The following is a 23,366-nucleotide window of genomic DNA, read 5'->3' on the forward strand; positions in this document are numbered from 1 at the left end:
CCCAGAGGGCTATAAATATTTTAAGAGTTTTTGGCAACAACAAGGTCATTTGATGTAACTGTAGCATATTTATGCTGGACGGTACATTCCGTGACCAATGTTTCACATAAGACTTTTTTGCACCATTGTGTATTTCCATTATGATTTGTATTATATGTTGTTATTCGGTGAAATAAAATCGTAAAAAGTTCAGTTCATTTATATTTGGCATGTAGTCTTTGTCTGTGTGGATTTTGAATTACTGACAGAAAGTATTCAAGTAATCAAGCATTCGGAGGTGTTCTTCAGAAATAGCTTGCACTTAGAACACTATTCGAATCATTGGGTGAATTTTGATTTCATGATATCGTAAGCGAGCCTACTTTAGATCATCTTCAAGATACGGTACTTTCAGACATAACCTCACTTACGTTTCATTAAGGCCCGTCATTGGGAAATGACAGGACAGTTTCCCGAAAATGTATGGAGAATTTTATCACAAAAATTCACCGAAAAGACTCTAAGAAACTCACCTCTTATGCTTTTCATTGTATTCGTGCACCGTCTCTTTATGTCCCCAAGGCATATTTAAACACTAAAACACTTTTTACTCGATGCAAAAACAAAAAGTTTTTTTTTGTTTTGTCGCGATAAAACACACAAAATATTTCGACACAACTGTGACACTCCGCTATTATAAGGACTAGAATGAATGTTTGCTGTGTTCACTTCGGCGGTAAAATATTTTCATTCAAAAAAGTGTCCGACACTTCAACGATGGTAGACATTTATTAAAATTGTAACCTCTCCCACTTCTTTAGTAAGCTAACAAGACTTCGCTGAGTCTAATTATGCCACCTCTTTAAACAAATATATCGGCTGAGGTCGAATGATTATCCGCTGAGCTTTAACAAACCTCCGCTGAGTTATAATAATTCTTCGCTAGGCTTCAGTAAGAGTCCGTCAGACCTTAGCACGTTGTAGTAAGGCAATGAAGCTAAGCGAACACTCAATAAGCATCAGCGGATACCTAATAATTGTTGCTATGATTTAATAAGATATCACTTAGCATTGGCAGATCTCCGCTGAGTGTCCGATTCGCTCCATTAAGCCTTACTGCAACTTGTTTAGGCCTAACAGACACTTCCTTAAGCCTAGCGGAGAATTATTAGAGCTAAGCGGAGAATTATTAGAGCTAAGCGGAGAATTATTAGAACTCAGCCGATATTTTTATTCAAAGAGGTGGCATAATTAGACTTCGCGAAGTCTTCTTAGCTTACTAAAGAGGAACGAACAATTAATTAACCCTCAGCGCAGTCTTACGAGAGGCTAAATTTTTAATAAATGCTCTCCCATCGTTGAGAGAATGTCCGCTGAGCTCTCGTAAAGCTTTAAAAAATGGTCGATGAGCATTATTAAATGTATACGCTACCCTTTGTCAACCGTTTGATGATTGTTTTTAAATGTCCGACACTTTTTTGAATGAAAATATTTTACTGCCGAAGTGAACACAGCAAACATTGATTCTAGTACTTATAGTAGCGGAGTGTCACAGTTGTGTCGAAATATTTTCTGTGTTTTTGTCGCGACAAAACAAAAAAAACTTTGTTTTTGCATCGAGTAAAAAGGGTTTTAGTGTTCAAATATGCCTTGGCGACCTAAAGAGACTATGCCCGAATACAATCGAAAGCATAAGAGGTGAGTTTCTTTGAATTTTTTCGGTGAATTTTTGTGATAAAATTTTACATACATTTTCGGGAAACTGTCCTGTCATTTCCCAATGGCCTTAAATGTTTCGTTCATTCATTCATTTCTTAACGTGGATGGCACTTCAAACTGCCTTGTAGATGATCTATAATCATCACATTCACTTCGTTCGGGCTAAAATCTACCATCAACCACAGATATATAATAATGTGCTTGTTATGTAAATAACTATTAGAGCGAAAGACGCAAAAGGTCATCAGAAGTTTTTTTTGGAATGTCAGGGGATCTTTATTGTATTAAAACGCTCAAACAAAGAGAACGTGTAGCGGTTGCGTAGAATGCGATGATATCCTCAAGTTCATGGGTTCCATTCCCGCTTCAATATTTTTGTCAAAAGTCGGAATTTGTTCAACTTTTTCAGGTTTTGTCCATTAAGTGACGGTACTATTACATAAATTGGCAGCTTTACAGTATAATTTGAGTATCTGTTTTGGAAATCTGGTTTTAGGCGTTTCCACGTGTTGTGTAAACAAAAATGTCTAAAAACAGCCGGTCAAGACAGATCCACACATTATTTTCAATGTAAAGAAAATGATTACTCACTATGGAAAGCAACAAGAAAATACAAGCGACTGTCAGAACAAATCCCCCCTATCTAGGCATGTTCGATAATTCATTCGATTGATAAAATATCGATTATATCCCTGGAATCGATTATCGATATTTTCAGAAAATCAATATCAATCGAATGTTTTATCGATAATCGATAAATATCGACTGAAAATCGATAAATATCAACTGATAATCGGCAAATATAGACTGATAATTCGATTTTCAGTGGATATTTGTTGATTATCAGTCGATATTTATCGATTATCGATAAAACATTCAATTGATATAGTATCGATTATTTCGAAATTTTATCATCGATTGATGATATTTTTCAGTGAACATGCATACCCCTATCAAAGACGCCAGTGGAAAATGGTTAAGGAAGGATAACGAAAAAACGGAATATTTCGCCAAACATCTCGCAGAAGTGTTTCAACCACACGATATAAATTCAAATATGGATACCACAATAACCTACCGTCTAGACAAAAAATTCAAAAAAATCAAACCATTTGAAGTTGCAAAGGAAATTGACAGACTGAACAGGAAAAAGGCCATCCAGGAGTCTTCAAATAACTGTCAAAACAGGCTATCATTATGGTTACATTCCTCTGCAACGCTTGTCTAAAGTTAAAATACATACCAAAATGATTCAAGATTGTGCAAGTCATCATGCAACTAAAACCAGATACACCTTCAGAAAAAGTAACGTCTTACTTACATTTGGACAACAAATTGAACTGGAACGACCATGTGAAACCAAAATCTAAACAATTGATACATAAAACGAGAAAAATGTACTGGCTGGTTGGATATTAATTCTAAACTAAACCTGAGACCTAGAAATTAAATAGGTTTCCGAGGTAAATCGGGAAATTGCCCTCGGACACGAAAAAAGACTATAACCACACGAATGTAGAAGCCATCCTCCTTCTAGACATAACTGACGAAGTAAGAAAGCTGAATCGAGTCAAACCACATGAGCTAACGTAATGAAGAATACACTCTTGATCAATGGATCATCAGTCCCGCACGCGTCTTTACTACCCCTTGTCACAAATGTAAAAAGGAGGTAGTACAACTCAACATTAGTAATAAATTTTCCCGTTTTTTTTTTGTGCAATTTCTGCAATACCTCCTTTTTCGGCCCCGACCCGATTCAAGAAAAAGACTGGGAACTAACCTAAGAAACAGTTGAGCCAAATTTAACTAACTCTGCTTACTAACAAAACGAAGTACATCAACGCACTTCAAGCAAAAGTGATCTTAGTTGACAGCCGTCAAATAGAGTACTATTTTATATGAAATGGTTTTTTACAGTGTTTAACAGTTGGGTGAAACACTGTCAAGTTTTAGAGTGCCACTTATGCTTGAAGTGCGTTGAATACATCAAAAACGAAAAACAAATTATTCGGACATGTAGGCTAGCATATAGCATAGTACGGAACACTAAACACATGCTATTTGCCTGGTGTGCTTCCAAATCCCGACATCCAATAATAATTAACCGATCGACGTATATTATGTACAACATTCACCTGCATCACAATGAAAAATATCCCCCGTTTAAGTTGATAAATAGTTTTAAAATTTATTCCACACAACTCCCAAAAATTATATATATTGAAATGCTTTCAAAAATGCTGTCAAAAATGCTGTTCAACATTTCGGTGATGATATACATTTGATACCTAAATAACGTTGGTGTACAAATACACCGAATGACAGAAAAGAGCTTTTAAATCAAGAAGGATTTCCCAACGTTACGGAAATTTAATATAACAGCGTTCCCGTGTAACGAGAATTCTAACACTCGCCAAAGGGATTTTGCCAATTTGAACATTTGAACAACAGTTGTAGGGTGTTTTGTGTGGCCGATGTGCCAAACTGGGACAATTTAAATAATTTTTGTTTTTCTGTGAAACGGAATTTCCGAGATAATTTCTTTCTTTCTCGTCGTGGCACACCATTGCAGTGTCGTAAATTCGAGCTATGAAAATTAAAGTAAAGCAAACACACGACACCAGAAGCGAAAAAACGAAGAAAATTGTTGCACTGTGTACGTACTGTAGAGATAAATAAATTTATCCGTCCGTGTGTTTGCGCTTAATGTTTTCGCGCAACACCCTGTGAAAATTCAATTCGCATATGTGAGTAATCATGTTCATTCTGGTGTTCAAGAGTAAACTAGTAGAAAATAATTGTGTACTTCGACGATTCTTTTTTTTTTTTGAATTATGAGCACAACAGATGCGATGCAGAGGTAACATTGAAAACAGTCTACATCCCCCGACTTTCTATATTTGTCTTTCGCAACACACATGGATTTTGTACTCTCTCAGTATAGACATGGAGCAAACAAAATCTAAGTTAATGTTTGTTGTGGGAAGAAATTCCAAACAATTTATTTCGTGCAAATTAAACAACGAGAAGGTATACTCAATACTTCCATCACGTAATCAGATATTATTTTGGAAAACGTGGAACTTTTCTTTGTAGTTAAAACGTTTCGTGCAAACGATGTTTGTAAACTATACCATACCATGGACATTGTTTGGCCGCTGGCGATTGAAAGTTTGATTTAAAAATACCACTGGAAATACCCTTATAGTGATAATGAGTTTGTTTATGATTAGCTGGAGATATGTACATGCAAAAAAGGTATGACTAACTTCCTACAGGTTTATCGTTTGTTTTCCATTGAAGCCATGTTCTCATGTAGTATTTTTGAACTACAATGTAACACGGGGGGCATCTCACACATGAATAGCTTAATTCAGAAAGGGGACGTGTACACTTAGCGAATTATAAGAAAAACGATATTTCCCCAACAAACTTCTATTGCCATCGACAGTCAACTAGAAAAGAATATAAACCAATGAAATTGCATTTTCCTTATAATTCGCAAATTGACAGTAAGCCACTGTTAGTGGCAGAAATGATTGGCTGTTAATGAAGAAGTGTGTCTGCTATTTCGACATGTGTTTAGTTGCTGGAGGTTTAGTTATCGAAGAAAAAAAAAAGCGACGAGCTCTGTCTAGCAGTTTCTTTTAAAGCTTGATGACAATATGGAGTAACAGTAGCTTATTGACACATGAAGGAAAGCATTGAGGATTGCCAAGACGATTCCTCATATGTCAATACGCTATCTTATGGCATGGCATAAGCGAAAAGGGGAAATTAGAGGTAGGGAGGGATTCTTTTGAAAGACAGCCTACCGAAATCGGACGCATTTTCTATTGGAATTTTTTATATGTACCTAGAAAGGACTTCGACCATAGACGCCAAATCCACTTTCAAAAAAATTCTTCGAAGCTTGTGTGGCTGGTGGAGAAAGGTGAGCAAATACCGAAAAATTGCAATTTTCTTACAAAAATTTCTCCAGTTACATGAGCCTTACAGGGTCGTGTGGGGTGTCACATGTACTATTGAGCCGAATAGAATCCACACTGAACTATGTGCAGTTAAAGTTTTCAACCGAAGACTTACACTGTTCTTACTGAAATTTCTCGAGGTACACAAAACGTACATGGTCGTGTGGGGTATCATTTGAAAGGTAATTTTATGTGCTTTTGGGCCATTCTAGTCCATTCTAGGTACATATAAAAAATTCCAATAGAAAATGCGTCCGATTTCGGTAGGCTGTCAGGAGATTCCCATATCAATTTCAAGTAACGTCTGTTTATAAGTGCTTAGCACAGCACTGCTGCTAGCACGAACATAGAAAATATTTGGAGGCTGATGAAATCACAGTAGGCACTGCGTTTCTGTTATACAGATAGATGACTTCATTTCGTTGTATGAGTTAAAACATTCAATACAAACAATCTTAAGCGGTAGCTCGTATCACTAAAGCCTCCGAATTTGACACTTGTCAATTCAGTGTTCATGCTAGTAGCAGAGCTGTGTGCTTAGACAATAACATTTTTGGGGAAAATCGCGCCTATGCAATAATAGTAATTTGTTTATCGAAGGGTGATGTTTCGCTTGAGATATAATTTTTCTATTTTCTTCCAGCGGTGGACACAACATTTTTCATTATGCGATGTGCGATTAACCGTTTTAATACAACGTCAACTCACCTTACCATTTCTGAAAATGTAAACAAAGTGACAGTTCAAGTTATATTTTTTCCCAATTGGAGAGAAAGTGCGGAAATTTTCTTGCTAGAAATGTCACTCGACCAATCGTCAAAAAAATGTTATTCCCATGTGGCCTATGTGAGAAGAAAATAAAATAAATTTTATAGGTAAGCTACTGCAAAATAAGTGGAGCTTGAAGTCCTCCCGGCCTCCGTATTGAGTAATAATTTATCGAGGAAGTGTTGGATTACAAATGACAAGTGTAATGGGTCGACAGGGTTGAAAAGACTTACCTAAAGTCATATGTAGGCCTTTGAACTAATACTAATGCATGAAACGAATACATAAAAGATTGTAACGGTTTAAGTTCCCCTGCCCTCTGCTCCTGCCTGGTTCGTTTTCCTCTATCGTGCTAAAGTCTAAACACAGTTTTTCGTAGTCGAAGTAAGTTTTGCCTTTGACATTGACGTAAATGCTGTAGCGTTGAAAGAACATTGAGATTTTACGTTGAGTAGATTAATCCGACTAATTTACTGTTTACAAAAGCGGCAAGCGCATAATGGCATAATCATACAACACGTCTGTTGTTTCAACTGTTATCTAGATGTTGATACTAAATCTACTACTTCACTAGTTTTAACCAACTGCAGATCAATGTTCATCTTAGGCGTCTTTGTCGCCAACAGACGGATTCCTTTATGAATTAAAAATATATTTCCGACATCATTCTTGTTCCTCCATTCTCCCATTCTAAAAAATGTTTCACTTTATCTTTCCCAACAAAGGTGTGCAATGAATTGAAACAAAACTTAAATTCGTACACTCGTATCATCGCATAAAATATGCTACATGGGCTACGTATACTAATGACGGAAAGCGTACGATTTTCTGTGATGGATAGGTGTACAATAATATTTTATTCAAAGGCGGTTAAATACGATACGATTAAATTAAACACAATATATCATCGTCGTTGTATTATATGTGATTAAAGTTATGATTAATTGTTCCAGAAATTGGATGGGGGAGTTGGGGTTTCACTTGAATGAGGAAAAAAGGGAGAGTTCATTGATGTAGGTAACACCATTTCGGTTTTAAATTAAGTGGCTTTAGATGTTGTGGTACAGCAAGCACACTTTTCTTGCCAACATGCCAGTAGATTTTAATGGCCCTTTGTGGGTTCGATTTTTGTTTTTTTTTTTTTTTATCGAAAATCATGATAAGGGACCGCTGTGAAAGTAAAAAGTTGGAGTAAGCAATACGACTTAATTGCAACTAAAGAGAGAACGTTCCTGTTTAAACAGTTACAAAAATTTCACATTATCTTAATGTTTCTTAGTATCTGAAACGCTAGATTTAGAACCTACTCTTGACAATTCTCACTTTCTGTCGGGTTAAACCAAAACACGTATCTCATCGTTTGTGCGCTGTAGAGGGTTTTCAAATGCTTTGTGCTTTTTTTGGATTCCATTGGAAAAGTGGAACCAGTGGAATAGAAAATAATGAATGAATGAATTTATTGTCACCGCCAAAAAACTGGATGAATAAAATGTTTACAATATTTACAGCTAAGTTACAGTGCTATTCAATTACTTCTTAAAACATAGCTAACGCCGACCCGTACGAAACACCTATTCGTATCAAAAGCCTTTAATGTGAAACTCTTCATTTCTCTTACTTCATTTTCTTCTCTGCTGAAAAACTATTCTTCCTTTTAAATCACTTACATTATCCACTCTTTGCCTTGTTATCATATACAATTAAATTGCCGGAGGCAATATAGACAGCCCTGTACGAAGTCAAATTTCATAAATTCCTATTTAAACAGCTATATACCGCTATATTTACCTATATTTCACTGTAAATAAACATTTCACAGAGGAATATGCTATTATATAGCTCTATATGCCTGTATATAGCTCAATATAGCTGTATATAGGTATATATAGATGTCCATATATGGAATCCCTGAAACCCCTTACACTTAACACATTATTTCCATGTTAACAGAAACTCTCTAAGCATCATTTTTCCCACTTTATATCACTTTTAATAAAATCCAATATGGCCGCCGGCAGCCATTTTGTTAGGAAACCGAAAATAGTACCGACGCTTTACATTCGTTAATACCTTTCAAACAAAAAAAAAATCATGAAATTCGGTCAAAATTTACTCGAGATATTGACAAAATACTCCACGTTCACTGTACGGCCGAGTAGCCAGATAAGAGCTCACTCCAAGAGACCTAGCTCACGCTCCGGAGAACATAATTTCATAAACTTTTTTTTCCCTGATTGGTACGGTCAATACCTATCTAATAAAGCTAAAACAGACGAAATATGTTCAAATGTGGCCGACCTACAAGCAAAAACTGCTTGCCGCCCTGTGCCTGTTCCACACCAAGGGGTCTAACTCACGAGTCGGTCATCCGATTTCCATAAACTTTTTTTTTGTCGATCGGTATTGTAAATACCATTTATTTGACGTATCACTTACAAGTTTAACGTTTAAATGTCCGGAGATATCTTCGAAAAACCGTAAAGCACTTATTGGGCCACAGCTCGGGAGGGGTCGATCCAAAATCACTCATCTTCGAACTTAGCCTGTCTTTTGACATTACCAAACGGTAAAAAAAAGAATTTTCAAAATCGGATGCGTTTTACTCAAGTTATCGTGCAGACAGACAGACGGACAGACGGACAGACGGATATTTTTTTTCTTCGCGGATTTGGCATCTCTAGACAACCACAATAGGTTTCCCCTTACTCAGGGAGTCCAATTCGACGTGTTACAAACGTATGCGTAAACCTATAAGACCCCAGTACTTCGTACGGGTCTAAAAATTCAAAAAAAAATAAAAAATTCGTTGGATTTTCAGCGTTTTACAAAATCACGAGCAAAAATGCCTCCGGGCCACAACTCACTGTCAACTACAGAGTCAAATATGTCAGAATTGATGATTTTTGACACTTATTTGATACAAAAACAGTTAGAAAACATTAGAAACACTTTCTATCGAAATTTAAAAACGAGAAATCATCAACAAACGAGCGCAAAATAGTCGAATTAAAGCAAAAACTTGAGCACGAAAAAACGTGCGTCAACTACATGACGCCATGACAGCCCATCAATCTTTCAGAGAGCTTCCAAAAGCTTTGTCCATTTTTTTTGGATTCCATTGGAAAAGTGGAATCAGTGGAATATAAATAAGCTCAAAGCTATTTCAACGCAAAGACACAAATGCGACACGGTGTTTTGGTTGATCGTGATAGTTTTAATCTAGTACTTTGACCTATTTAAGAGAAAATATTTGTTGATTAAAGAATCATTGGGTGAGTCGTTTTAGTAGGGCCATGCACTCACGCCATATATGTCACGGGTTCGACTGCCGTGTCATGGGGTTTTTCATAATTCGTTAATGATTAGGCTCCGGTGTTAGTCTCGGTGTTAGTTAACATTAGTCAGCTTTAAGTCCGTCTTTAAGAAAAAACCAAGATTCTGAATATTCTCATATAAAAGTCACAATTGATTCTAAAATATAAACTACTAGCGATACCCATGTTTTAATAGATCAATCATACGATTTACAATTGTAAAATGTCTCTAAAACATAGGTATGCACAACCGGACCTTCTCAACCAATCCTATCCTAACATTGGGTCAGAAAAAGTTTCCAATTTAAGATTGTGTTGGACATTTTGAGAAATCAATATTCATCTGGTACTACTCTGTGTATAATTGAACAAATAGACTTGCCCCAGACTCAAATATTTACTGAATTTGCTAATTATTCGTTCAGTTTCAAAAGTAGAATTGATTCGAAACAGGAACAATAAATTTTCATTAAACGAACATTTCCCCAACAAATTTCAGATCAACTTCAATCAAACCGAATCCACAATGGATGTCTGAAAATTATGTCAGATACACAACAGTTATGATGGAAAGGAGCAAAGTGTTGCGGTAAGTAAGCTTTCACAAATATACGTATTTAACCGTAGATTTTAACCAGAATTAAATTTGATTTGTAAAACAACCCCAAAATAACTTGAATAGGTGCTCCAGCAGTTGTTTGGTCTAACTTATCCGTTACAACATTCATTCCAAAGTTTTGTTTTAGTTTCTGTTTTGGTGCTCAGATATAGTTTCCCTTAAACGTTAACATTAACCATCTCTACCTTGCATGCTGTGTGTGTGTGTGTATTTTACGGAAAAGGATATTATTTGAATATATTATATGATGTGGGGGCGACACACCGACCGACACACGATTACAATATTTTTTTATTTTCTACTCACAACTCAATCCAAATTTATGTTTTCGGGTTTTGAAAGTCCAAATTTTCGTCGAAAATTATTTTTGTTTTATTTGTTTGGTTTCGAAGCCATTCAAAAATTTGGGTCGGTTGGGATAGTGTACAAAATGCTTATTATGCGTTACGAATGGAAGAAAGTTTTCGGTTATTATTTGTAGGGGCCATTCACGCTAAATACACAATTTGTATGAACAACGTTTTTTTCGGTTGCACTTGAAATTAAAGGAAAACATTTACATTCGGATGGGATAGGGTTGTCTTCTAGTTTTTGAATTTAAGCTTGAAACCATGACAGAGTAAAGTTAACCAGGCAGGAGCGCTTGTTTGACTAGGGACCTGAATAATCTAGTAGCCCTTGATATTTTGCGAATAAAATTTTGCATTTTGTGTCAGTGTTCATTTGAGTTCATTTTCATCCCATGTATTAGGTCCCTTATTTGACGTTTCGAAAATGAACCGCTCCTGCCTGGTTTATTTTACTCTGCCGTGCTTGAAACTATAAGGTCAGTTTGAAACATTTATTTAGGTTCCGAAATAACAGGTTAAGACAGTGACGAAGGCAGTGACGAAGGCAGCTGGGACCCAAATTTGAAGGGTTCAATAGGCTCTTTCGAAGTTCTGGCAAAGTTGCAGAATCATTTCGACGAACAAATCTCTGCTAACTAGCACTGTTCAGATTGATTTGACATGATGTGCCCTTTTACGAAACTTTCGAAAGTAATTTTTTTATGCGAGTTCTCTCTACACGTTGTCTAAAAAATCCTTTGCTTTGGCATCGTGTTCACCTTAGTGAGGAAACTAGCACACTTCAGATTTGTATGGTGTGCCAAACCCTACCACGTTATAACCAATTCATAAAGCGTGTAGAAAAAGAAAAAAAAAGATAACAAAAAAAAAACGCTGGCATACCCACTAGTTATCCATAGATGGCGCTGTTCTGGACACATGACACATTCAAAAATATGGCGGATAAAAGAACATGGTGTGAACGATGATGGCCGCAAAAACGGATCGGACAAAAAATTAACATCATCACTGTTATTGTTGGACCTGTTACATGTTAACCTCCCAGCAATGTAAACCATACGATTAATAATAATAAAGGGTCTAGCATTTGAAATAGAGCTTATTGTATCATCATGCACAGCCGAATTGAATAGTCTAGCACATGAAGATGGACTACATAGAGGAATTATGACCCAAAATTCATTGAAAAATTATATGACGCACAACCCAGCATTTGTCTCTAAAGAACAAAACATTCTTGTGAGTTCTAACAGATAATCTCCGAATTTACTTTCAACCTATAATACCGTCCTCTGCAGATCCAGTACCTAGGATAAAGATTGGGGATACGGGACAGTGCAGATTTTTGACTTAACGTCTACTTGAAACTAATTTCCATCTTGAGAGCAGGCTGCTTCGGTTATACAACGTTCATTGGATGGTCTATAACTCAAGGCCTGGTCGCAATCTGTAACGTGTTGTTATATGGCACTAGCACTTGTGCCTCCACGTTGGCACAATTAGATTTTTAAGCATGCGAATGGCAGTTGACACCTACCACCAGCAACCAGGTGTGGCTCGAGACTGTTTTGAGGGCTACTGGCAAAGACGAAATGGGTCCGATTTTGAGAGGTGGATTTTCAAAAGGATCCCTCAATGCAATGAAATTCAAAATACAATTTCCGTTTAATCAGTCGTCCCTTTTAAGTCTCCGCTTCTTCGCTCACATTCATACAGAAACTACATGAAACTGATATGATGATGCGAGTTTAATGTGTCTCCTCTCACAATGCTGTTTTCGGATGCCCTTTTTCCGCTCGTTTCAAACAGTAAACAAGTTCCTTTGTAATTAGATTCCATCTGTGCGAATTACTCAGCACAAATTATCGTTGTGCTTGTCGTTCTTCGGCAACCAAAAAAATTCCTTTTTAAAAATGCACAAAGTTAGAATTCACAAAACCAACCAGCTGGACCGTATACACACAGAGACAAGTATAAATTACATTCGTGGTAATACCTTCCGTCTACATATCCACAGCGAAACCTTGTTATAAAATGAATGAAAATCATCTATTTCCATCTATGTTTAATGTTCATTTTGGACATGCTAGTACTAGGTGTACATCTGCACAAAAGTCATATTGTATATGAGGGAACTCTACTAACAGTGTTCATAGAAATGATAGTTTGTTCTGCGATGTGTACGTTCCCTGTGAAACCACAAAAACAAACAAAAGGCAAAGCACTAAAGCTCGGTCAGTGTGAATACAGTCATTAGCTTTTTTGCACGTTGTATTTAATTCGAAGCAATAGTATGCATCGAGAGATAGAAAAAAGCGTATGAAAGCATCGTCGAGTTAAGCAATTTACCGGGCCATAATTAGAAATATTGTGAATTGATTGAACTGAAGAGTGCCCGAACAAATGAATTGGAAAATAATTCTGATATTATTTTGCGCAAAAATGTTCATTCAGTAACAGTATCCATTGGATAGCGTTCGTCTGGAATGAAATTGCGGCTTAATGAATTTATTTCCAAAACACATTCCGAGTTAATTAATAGGGAAAAAAAATTCCTATACAAAAGTGGACGGGTAACGGTGTATACCCTTTTGTTCAACACACAAAAGTCCGAACAGCAATTCACAAATTACCAATCGCAGTAAGTAGGGAAAAAATCTCATTATCGGATTAATTAATTACCCATCATGACAAAACCACATTTTTCTCATGCAACGTAAAAAGCTTATTTTGCCTCGGGCACTCTCTGTTCGTTTAGTTTGTTTATAACAAAAAAAAACGAAAATATCAAGAACTTCGCCTGGTACATTAGAGTATACTGAAGACGAGAGAGCACACTGTATATAACAATTCATAATAAAAATATCAATTAATCATTAGGCGAGTTTTTGTGTTCCAAAGAAAATGTTTTTGTTCCGTCGAAATATACATATTATGGGGTCAGGAGTCGGGACAGGTTTTTATGCGTTGTGCTAATTCATTCGCGGGAAGTATTCCATTCAAGTTGAGCTGAAAATAATGCAGTCAGGACTACCGTATAGTGGCATACACTGTATGGGAATTTGCAAATTCGAAGAACAGTAGAGGCTGATTTTTCAGAAAATTGGTTTTCACAGAAGTTTTCACAAAATTACAGTAAAGGTCAGGTTAAGGCGCCTTACATTGCATACCTGGCCTTAAACCCAAACAAACTTGTGACATGATTTGCTTCAGCTGTTTTACAGCTGGTATCACGGCTACTTTTAGAGATTTTTTTTCGGATTTTTTTTTTCAGAATTTTTCAGAGATAAAATTCTCTAAGAAAGCCCTGATATCTCACTGTCCTATACGTAATGATTTTAATAGTCATAAGCGCTTGTGGTAGTGGTAAAGCCGTATTAAAATATATAAGGAATCAGCGGACCAGCTGAAAAATTTCCGAACAAGATTGCGTCACAATTTGGGTTAGCTTGAGTTTAAGGCCCGTCATTGGGAAATGACAGGACAGTTTTTCGAAAATGTATGGAAAATTTTATCACAAAAATTCACCGAAAAATTCAAAGAAACTCACCCATGATGCTTTCCATTGTATTCGTGCACCGTTTCTTTATGTCCCCAAGGCATATTTAAACACTAAAACACTTTTTACTCGATGAAAAAACAAAAAGTTTTTTTTTGTTTTGTCGCGATAAAACACAGAAAATATTTCGACACAACTGTGACACTCCGCTATTACAAGGACTAGAATGAATGTTTGCCGTGTTCACTTCGGCGGTAAAATATTTTCATTCAAAAAAGTGTCCGACACTTCAACGATGGTAGACATTTATTAAAATTGTAACCTCTCCCACTTCTTTAGTAAGCTAACAAGACTTCGCTGAGTCTAATTATGCCACCTCTTCAAACAAAAATATCGACTGAGGTCGAATAATTCTCCGCTGAGGTTTAAAAAACCTCCGCTGAGCTCTAATAATTCTCCGCTGAGCTTTGACAAGCCTCTAATGAGTTCTAATAATTCTCCGCTAGGCTTCAGTAAGAGTCCGTCAGACCTTAGCACGTTGTAGTAAGGCAATGAAGCTAAGCGAACACTCAATAAGCATCAGCGGATACCTAATAATTGTTGCTATGATTTAATAAAAGACTCCACTTAGCTTTGGCAGATCTCCGCTGAGTGTCCGATTCGCTCCATTAAGCCTTCCTGCAACTTGCTTAGGCCTAACGGACACTTCCTGAAGTCTAGCGGAGAATTATTAGAGCTCAGCGGAGGTTTGTTAAAGCTCAGCGAAGAATTATTAGAGCTCAGCAGAGAATTTTTAGAACTCAGCCGATATTTTTATTCAAAGAGGTGGCATAATTAGACTTCGCCAAGTCTTCTTAGCTTACTAAAGAGAAACGAACATTTATTTACGCTCAGCGCAGTCTTACGAGAGGCTAAATTTTTAATAAATGCTCTCCCATCGTTGAGAGAATGTCCGCTGAGCTCTCGTAAAGCTTTAAAAAATGGTCGATGAGCATTATTAACTGTATACGCTACCCTTTGTCAACTGTTTCATGATTTTTATAATATGTCCGACGCTTTTTTGAATGAAAATATTTTATCGCCGAAGTGAACACAGCAAACATTCATTCTACTACTCTTATAGTAACTAGCCTAGTTCTGTTTATCAATAAGAGGAAGTTGAATAAAGTTACTCTTCCTAAACTAAATGGAACACGGCTGAAACTCGCTGATGAGGCTAAATTCCTAGGTTTTTATCTAGATAAAAAGCTAAACTGGAAAAAGCACATTCAAGAAAGAGTTGTGAAAGCAACAAGAATATTTTGGCAATGTAAAAGCGCATTCGGTAAGAACTGGGGTCTGCAACCGAAAGTGATACATTGGCTGTATGAAGCACCCATACTTTGCTATGGATGTCATGTTTGGCACCATAGAGTTAAAATCAAAGCAGTGAAAGATGTACTAGAGCACGTTCAACGGATGGCTCTATTGGGAATCACCGGAGCGATGAAGACTACTCCAACGAAAGCTTTAGAAGTGATGTTGTCTGTGTTACCAATAGATTTATTTATTGAACGTGAAGCGCTGACAACGTCCCTGAGACTGAAAAACGGAAACTGCTGGCATGAAGCAGCAACAGGTCATGCCAACATATTAAACGAAAAATCGGAAGCAATTCCAGAGCTAATGATGAGCACTGACCAATGTGCACCACAATATTTCTTTGATAAGAATTTCCAAGTCACTATCCCAAGTAGAGAAGAATGGGAAAGCAATGTCAGTCTATTTGATCCTAGTGACGTGACTGTTTTTACAGATGGATCTAAGACTGCCGTCGGAACTGGTGCTGGAATATTTTCTAATAATCCATCCATACATAAATCCTGCTCCTTGGGCAGGTACTCATCAATAACTCAAGCCGAGACATACGGCATAATAGACGCTTGTGCTGATCTGTATGAGGCGCAGTATCAAGGTAGAAATGTGAACATATGCACAGACAGTCAAGCTTGTTTGAAAGCTTTACAGTCTCACTGCTTATCTTCTAAGCTCGTGATAGAATGTGCACAGAGAGTGAAAAGAGTGGGATACTCTAACAATGTTAACCTTGTGTGGGTACCAGGACACCAGGGCGTGGATGGGAATGAAGAGGCAGACGCACTTGCTCGTAAGGGTAGTGCCATGCCACTTATAGGACCAGAACCGGCCTTCGGTTTACCATACAGAATACAAAGGACGATAATTAGAGAGACATACTCTAAAAATCATGAAAACAGATGGAAGAGCCTTCACAACTGTAGACAAACAAAGATTTTCATAAATGGACCGTCCATGAAAAGGACTAAGTATTTCCTAAATTGCTCTAAAACAGCTTTAAGGAAACTGATTGGTACAATCTCGGGACACTGCAAATTGCAAAAGCACATGCACACTATGGGGTTGGCGACATCGACGACCTGCAGGAAATGCGATGAAAAACCAGAAACTCCCGCACATCTGTTGATGGAATGTCCTACACTAGCGTGGCATCGACTCAAACATTTTGGAACAGCATTTCCGGACCAGGACCTAATAAGTAAACTTAGTATAGTTGTGATACATTCGTTTTCCAAAAAATTTATTGACGCGTTGATCGATAGTTAGAAAAAAAAAAAAAATTTTATTGTTCAAATTTCAATTTAATATTCAGCGAAACTTGTTTTCTGCATAAAAATAATTTTGGTTATAAAAAGGGCCCACCCATGCGGCCTAATTATGTCTAAGTTGTATTATACAAACTGTAATATTACTTGGAACCAATAAACATTATCTATCTATCTACTCTTATAGTAGCGGAGTGTCACAGTTGTGTCGAAATATTTTGTGTGTTTTTGTCGCGACAAAACAAAAAAAAACTTTTTGTTTTTGCAACGAGTAAAAAGTGTTTTAGTGTTCAAATATGCCTTGGCGACCTAACGAGACTATGCCCGAATACAATGGAAAGCATAAGAGGTGAGTTTCTTTGAATTTTTTCGGTGAATTTTTGTGATAAAATTTTACATACATTTTCGGGAAACTGTCCTGTCATTTCCCAATGACGGGCCTTTTAAGGAACATAGGAAATTTGCGACAGCTTTTGAAATTATTTCCTTCGAAAAAACTTTACAAATTCTTTCTTAAGATGGCGATCACTAGCTGTTGCAAATTTTTATTTTTTTTTCTGTAGTTAAACCATAGCATTGCTACTAGCAACGTTTCAAGGCTTTTTGACGCCCAAGCGCTAACGCTAGGCACAGTCCTATGGTTGAATCTACTTTTGCACAAAAATGATCCATCATTTCATGGCAATGCATGTCAAGCAAACGTGATCATAGTCGACAGCTACCAAATAGAGTGCTATTTTGTATGGATTGGTTTTTTACAGTCTACGTTTGTCACTTTCAAGTTTCAGTACTATTTTTACTAGTATCTCCTCATGCTCGAAGTGCGTTGCTTATTGTACAAAATCGATATGAAGAATGTCTCGGCAAAAACTACAATTAATTAAACCAAAGGCTTATGCAGAATCAGCAACAGCTTAACATCTCCACCTGTTCGACAAAGATGCTACCTTTGTATCGAAAACCATTCAAAGGCAAGCTATACATACAGTGCAATACACACGTCAAGGTCATCTATGTGCGCACGTAACACGTATGACTGTAGTAAACTCGTTGTTTAGAATGTGTTTTGATTGTATATTATACAAGTGCACTGCCTGTGTTTTAGAAAAGTTTTTGAGAAAATTTAGAAAATTTAAGAAAATTTAGAAAATTTTAGAAAATTTAGAAAATTTTAGAAAATTTAGAAAATTGTAAGAAAATTCATGAAAACAGCATTATTTGTAATTGCGCTTCAAATTATCAACAATACATAGAGAATGACTATTATGATCTTTGAAATTATTCTTTGACCAACAAACATAGATAATACGCAACAGGCATCATTTTTGGGTCTAAACTCGTCATGGACTGGCCCTAAATGAGATTGAATGTTTGATTTCCAGTAATTGCGTCCATTATCTTCAGCCATATTAAATATCAACAACAGTCTAAACTATAAGCAAATATGTTATTGCCAGAAGGTAAATGCGCTGCAGTTTACCAAAAATATCAAGCAGTGCGAGTTCAAGCGTGTATTAAAATTGAAAACTTCGATCAAAACTCTTTGTCACATGTGTGAAAGATCGCATGTTTTATTCCCGATTCTCGTTTAGGGAATGCAATGCCGGTTAGATTATCGATAACAGGTTTTTCGGAAACCGGAGCACGTTATTTTTACTTGAAAACCGGTTATTTCTAGTGGTACAATTCTAAGTATCGAACCTCTTTTTTAAACTGTAGGCTGATTAAATGGGCTGCTAGTGTTAGCTTCCTGACTGGAACTGATGAAAAGAACGAACCGTTTTTTAATAAGCTTTGTGGCATAAACTGTCAATTTGGCTTTGAGCTAAAGTTCTTATCAAATATTTTAACTTAGGACTCATTTACAATTCATCATGCTTAGATATGAAAGACCATTTTACTTTCTTGGAAGTTGTTTGCGAGCAACTCAAATTGTTTTAAAACGATTCATTTTGCTCGAAGCAACTATTCACTGCTAACTAAGTTAGTATAGATATATTTCAAAGATATTTTAGACGCAGACACGCAATCTTTCTAAACTGTTTTTAAACCAATTTCCTTTCAAATTTTAAAGTCGATTTAAAGTTGCTATATTGAGAAAAATCCCAAAATTGCTTAATGAATTTTCAGTTTTATCCGTTGCGAATTATTCACACGCACTGTAAAAGGTTGTATGGAAATAGTTATTTATACAACCGAGTGATAAATGCTTTTTTAGGCACTAGATGTGTAGATTGTCACTCGAGGCCGTAGGCCGAGTGTGACAATACGCATCGTGTGCCTGAAAAAGCATTTATCATCGAGTTGTATACAACGTTTTTCGCAATAAATGCAACGGAAAGTCCTACTTTTCGTCACTTGTTCCGAAAAGTTTAATTTTTCGGTACACGTCGTAAGCTTATCCTAACGAGGCAAAGCCGAGACGAAATGAAATGAGACGAAACCACAACAACACAAAGTAATCACTCGGCAACCATTTCAACAACAATCTTTGCACGCTCGATCTCGTCGGAAAAAATATATATGAAAAACCATTTTCGGCCGGTATTCTACGATAGTACGAGAATTTCGAAATTTTTAAGTAACTGAAAACGTCGTTTATGTTACTCAAGAGCAAGAAATGTTTTTTGGTGTAGCCGATGATTTAAAACTATACGATCTACATTCGATGAATTTGCACAAGTTGCTAATGAATGAAATAAAATTTCCAACATCGTTTTTTAGTTTCTATGAGTTAAGCGGTAAACTTGTTTTCGGCCCCAGAACTCCTAGGTCGGCCAACACTTGTTTTCGAATCTAGATTCACGCAGAATCATTCATTTTTATTGGAATTTCCTTTGGTCTGTCATTTTTACAAAAATTCAAGAAAATTTAGAAATTTTAGAAAATTTTAGAAAATTTAGAAAATTAAAGAAATTTTTAGAAAATTAAAGAAAATCAAGAAAATTTTAGAAAATCAAGAAAAATTTAGAAAATCAAGAAAAATTTTCTAAAACACAGGCAGTGTCAAGTAGAGTGTGTTTTTTGATCAGCTGGTGAGGTTCAGCTGTTGCTGATTCTGCACAAGCATTTGGTTTACAAGCTGTATGTCATTAAGTGTGATGAACATTTAACCTAATCGCAAATTTGGTTGACATTAGCACATTCAAAACCACGACACTAACTTTCAAACCATATTTAACGTTTCAGTGCTCCCAGCATTCCTAAACTCCATTAAGTCATAGTTTTGAATTTTAATGCTTGTAGTTTCCAGCTGGGTCTATCATTTGTGAAATTTAACGAAATTTTGCGGAATTTCAGAAATGAAATAGTTATTTTCCTAACGCATGCTAAAATGCTTTTTTAGCGAATGAGAGGTTTCCAGAGCCGGAGGTGACTGCTAAAACCGAACTTGCTAAAAAAGGATTTTAGCATAGGTTAGGAACAACGTTTTTCCTAAATGACGTGTGAAATAAGCGACGAGGTCGCGCAATTTCAACACTAGTTAGTCAACTTTTCACAACGCAGTCGATAAAATAGTCATTTCTCCCCTCCGCTGATACATCGGAAGCCTTTGTTGTGAAAATCTTTGTGTTTATCTCGGGAAGAAAAGTTGGAAATTGCTCTTTCTTGGGTAACTTGTGGCCCGCGCTACGATCTGGTTACAAACAACACCCTCGAAATGCAAAGTCCAATTCGCCTGCGTTGTGAAAAACCCTAATTGTACTGCTACCGAATCAGTAGTATTTTACATGACTAGCGATAAAAAGATGAAAAGTAGAGTTTTCGCGTGAATTTTATTGATCTGAGGCGAAGCCGAGACTCCAGTTTTTATCCCGAGTTATGTAATGGATTTCACTTGCTGAGGGCGTTGAAAGTAGGGCTTAAAACATGTATGTAAAATGCATTTTCATTTATCAGCTAGCCTTTCTACGAATTTGTGAATGATTGTTTCAATAAAAGATTTGTAACTGGTAACAGTTCAGTGTAATTCGATTCAATTGAAAACATTTTGCTGACTTAAACTTAAATTGGTTGATTTATCTTACAATTTAAAACAAAAACAAATTGAATAAACGAAGACATGGGCACAGAAAAAAAAACTAAAATCTTTTAATCGAATAGTTGGAAAGTCGATTGTATCAATCCTAGAATAGCCTGCGATGATGGACGTTTTGCAGTGTCTTGTTGCCAACATTGTTTGTAGATATTTTCGTACGAATTTTCTATTTTCATTCGCCTTTCAATCGACAAATGTTGATAGGAATCTTTGAACAGAGTTGCTGCAGCAACATTATTGTGGTCGACAGTGTCTTCGCTGCTGGTACATAATTTAAGCTCCTTTACCGATACATTTTTATTGATTGCTCGTGATGAGAAAGGCATACGATTCACAGTGGACATCGCATTGAAATCCAATTTTTTAACAGCACTACTCGACACAGATGGTTTAGCTTTAATGTGTCGCCGAACGTGACCGGTTGATAGAAATTCCATTTCCATTGGTATTCGTTTATCGTTAGGTGTTATCGGTGTTAACGGTCTCCTCAATGGCATAATTGCTTTCAGCTGAAAATCGGAACGCTCATTTCCGTCAAAAGCATTTGTGTTCACACCAACCAGCTGCATTGTTTTCACATTTTCATTCTCCTTTGCGAAATGTTTCGAATCCGGACGTAGATTGTCTTTGACGACGTGATAAGCAACAAATTCGTTCGACGGTATGTTGTGATATGGATCGGTGTTACTTTTCAATTGCCACATTGTGATGCCGAACGAATATATGTCGTCGTGTAAGCCAATGGGAAAACCTTGCAGAATCTCGGGCGACATGTAACGAATGGTACCGCGCTGAAAATATTATTTTGTTGAAAAGAGGTGGATGAATTGATGCAGACAATTCGTTCATTAAATGGGTAGTAATGCCATCGTTACTGGTAAAATAGACACGGTGAAATGAGTCGATCCACTTATTGTATATGCGTTAAACCGACACAGGGAGATAATGGGGCAACTCTTCTCTTTTGAATTCTAATCAGAAAATTTCAAAGCTCACAAAAGCTTCGAACAGCTTACAAAAGCTCTTTGAAGTTCAATCATAGCGAGCTTTTCTTACCTGATTGGTGCTGCAATTTTGCTGATCTATGAACGTCGAACATCCGAAATCGAATAGTTTGCACACGTAATCCGCTTCAGGCGCATCACCAACAACAGCGACGAACACATTTTGAGGCTTCACATCCAAATGCACCAAATGTTTTGCATGACAAAAGCGTAGACCATTTATGATGTCCATCGATATTCTGTGGATTATATCGCTGTGCTTTGTTACCGGTAACGATAAATTGAGCAACTCAAATTGGTTTACTTTAGACGGTGCCATGCTGGTATTTGATCCATGATTTGATTCAGACAAGTTTGTAGACAGCTTCCGGGAAAACGTTCCATTATAATTGTGAAACAGTCGTCAAGCGATGAGACCTAAATGGTAACTTGTTATCGGTTTGGTTGAGCTATACGAACCGATTGCAACGAACCTTTAAGATTTTTATAATATTCTCGTGATTCCAGTCCAGAATATTTGATTCCCGCTTGACTGACGCTACCGATTCTTCGTTCATTTTTCGAATAATCTTCACAGCAACTGGTTGATCTGAACGTTAAATAAAAGAAATTTGTGTAACCGAAACGGTCCTTGTGACTCAATGTACAAAACAACAACAACCTCTGTAAATGGCCTTGTAAACACGACCATAACTACCATGGCCCAACATAGAATGGTTTTCCTTTTCGTTTGAAACAATATTCACATATTCACTCTGTCTCGGCGATTCAATGCGAATGTCTGTGGTTGGCACTTTCAGCATTTTGTGAAATTTCTCACTTAATCAAAATATTTACACAATTAACACTACCGACTGATGCTCTGAACGACGAAAATGGTCTCTGCATTTATGTCACTTTAAAACAATGTACCCGATGGAAACATTCCGGGTTACACAGTTTTGCCGTTACGTTTGTAGTTGTTTTTTGCGAAACGAAACTTTCTGTTCATTTATAGATGTGACTGACTGTGACATTGTCATTTACTTTTCGCCACATTTCATCTGGATTTATCAGTTACTCGACTATCTTGTCGACTATGAATGAATTAAGAAAATGACAGCGCCTTTGTGAGTGAGACGAAATTTACATTTTCATGTGTCGGATCCGAAAATGAGGGAGTTTTGACATTTTTCTCTGGTTTTCGATCCCTTACATGAAACATTTTTTGTGTATCTGTTCTGGACGATTGATTTTAGGCACTTTCGCGAAATGGCCTAAAAACAATCGTCCAAAACAGATACACAAATAACTATTTCTTAAATTACGTGGTGAAAACTGCAACTTTCATCCCGCGAATAAGGAAAAATCAACCTTCGCCCTTGGCATTAAATGTTTTAAACGTAGGTCGGGGAAAGAGTGTTTTTTTCGAGAATATACATGCAAACCTCGCCTTCGGCTCGGATAGCAACACCAAGCCAAATGATTCAAGATTTTTTCA

At 36.7% G+C, this 23,366-nt stretch overlaps 1 protein-coding gene and 1 long non-coding RNA gene across 3 annotated transcripts; one reads left to right on the forward strand and one right to left on the reverse strand.

The window, feature by feature from the left end:
• The first annotated feature begins 2,714 nt into the window (after nucleotides 1-2,714).
• LOC119076205 lies at nucleotides 2,715-20,505 on the forward strand. Its single transcript, XR_005087574.1, has 3 exons — nucleotides 2,715-2,725; nucleotides 10,064-10,068; nucleotides 20,332-20,505. It is a non-coding gene; the product is annotated as an uncharacterized LOC119076205 (long non-coding RNA).
• Nucleotides 20,506-20,786: 281 nt separating this feature from the next.
• Nucleotides 20,787-22,790, reverse strand: LOC119076083 (proto-oncogene serine/threonine-protein kinase mos). 2 transcript variants are annotated; one of them, XM_037182735.1, is made up of 6 exons: nucleotides 22,548-22,790; nucleotides 22,360-22,475; nucleotides 22,191-22,303; nucleotides 21,939-22,125; nucleotides 21,443-21,673; nucleotides 20,799-21,391 (listed from the first exon to the last, which is right to left on the reverse strand). In XM_037182735.1, exons 1-6 carry the CDS (start codon nucleotides 22,687-22,689, stop codon nucleotides 20,936-20,938), a joined length of 1,245 nt encoding a protein of 414 aa, XP_037038630.1. In that variant the 5' UTR covers nucleotides 22,690-22,790; the 3' UTR covers nucleotides 20,799-20,935. The 2 variants fall into 2 exon arrangements, with proteins under 2 accessions (XP_037038629.1, XP_037038630.1); XM_037182734.1 differs by having other exon boundaries at nucleotides 20,787-21,673.
• Nucleotides 22,791-23,366: the final 576 nt, after the last annotated feature.

This window comes from Bradysia coprophila, unplaced genomic scaffold (genome assembly GCF_014529535.1).
Source record: "Bradysia coprophila strain Holo2 unplaced genomic scaffold, BU_Bcop_v1 contig_232, whole genome shotgun sequence".
In the NCBI taxonomy this organism is placed as follows: domain Eukaryota; kingdom Metazoa; phylum Arthropoda; class Insecta; order Diptera; family Sciaridae; genus Bradysia; species Bradysia coprophila.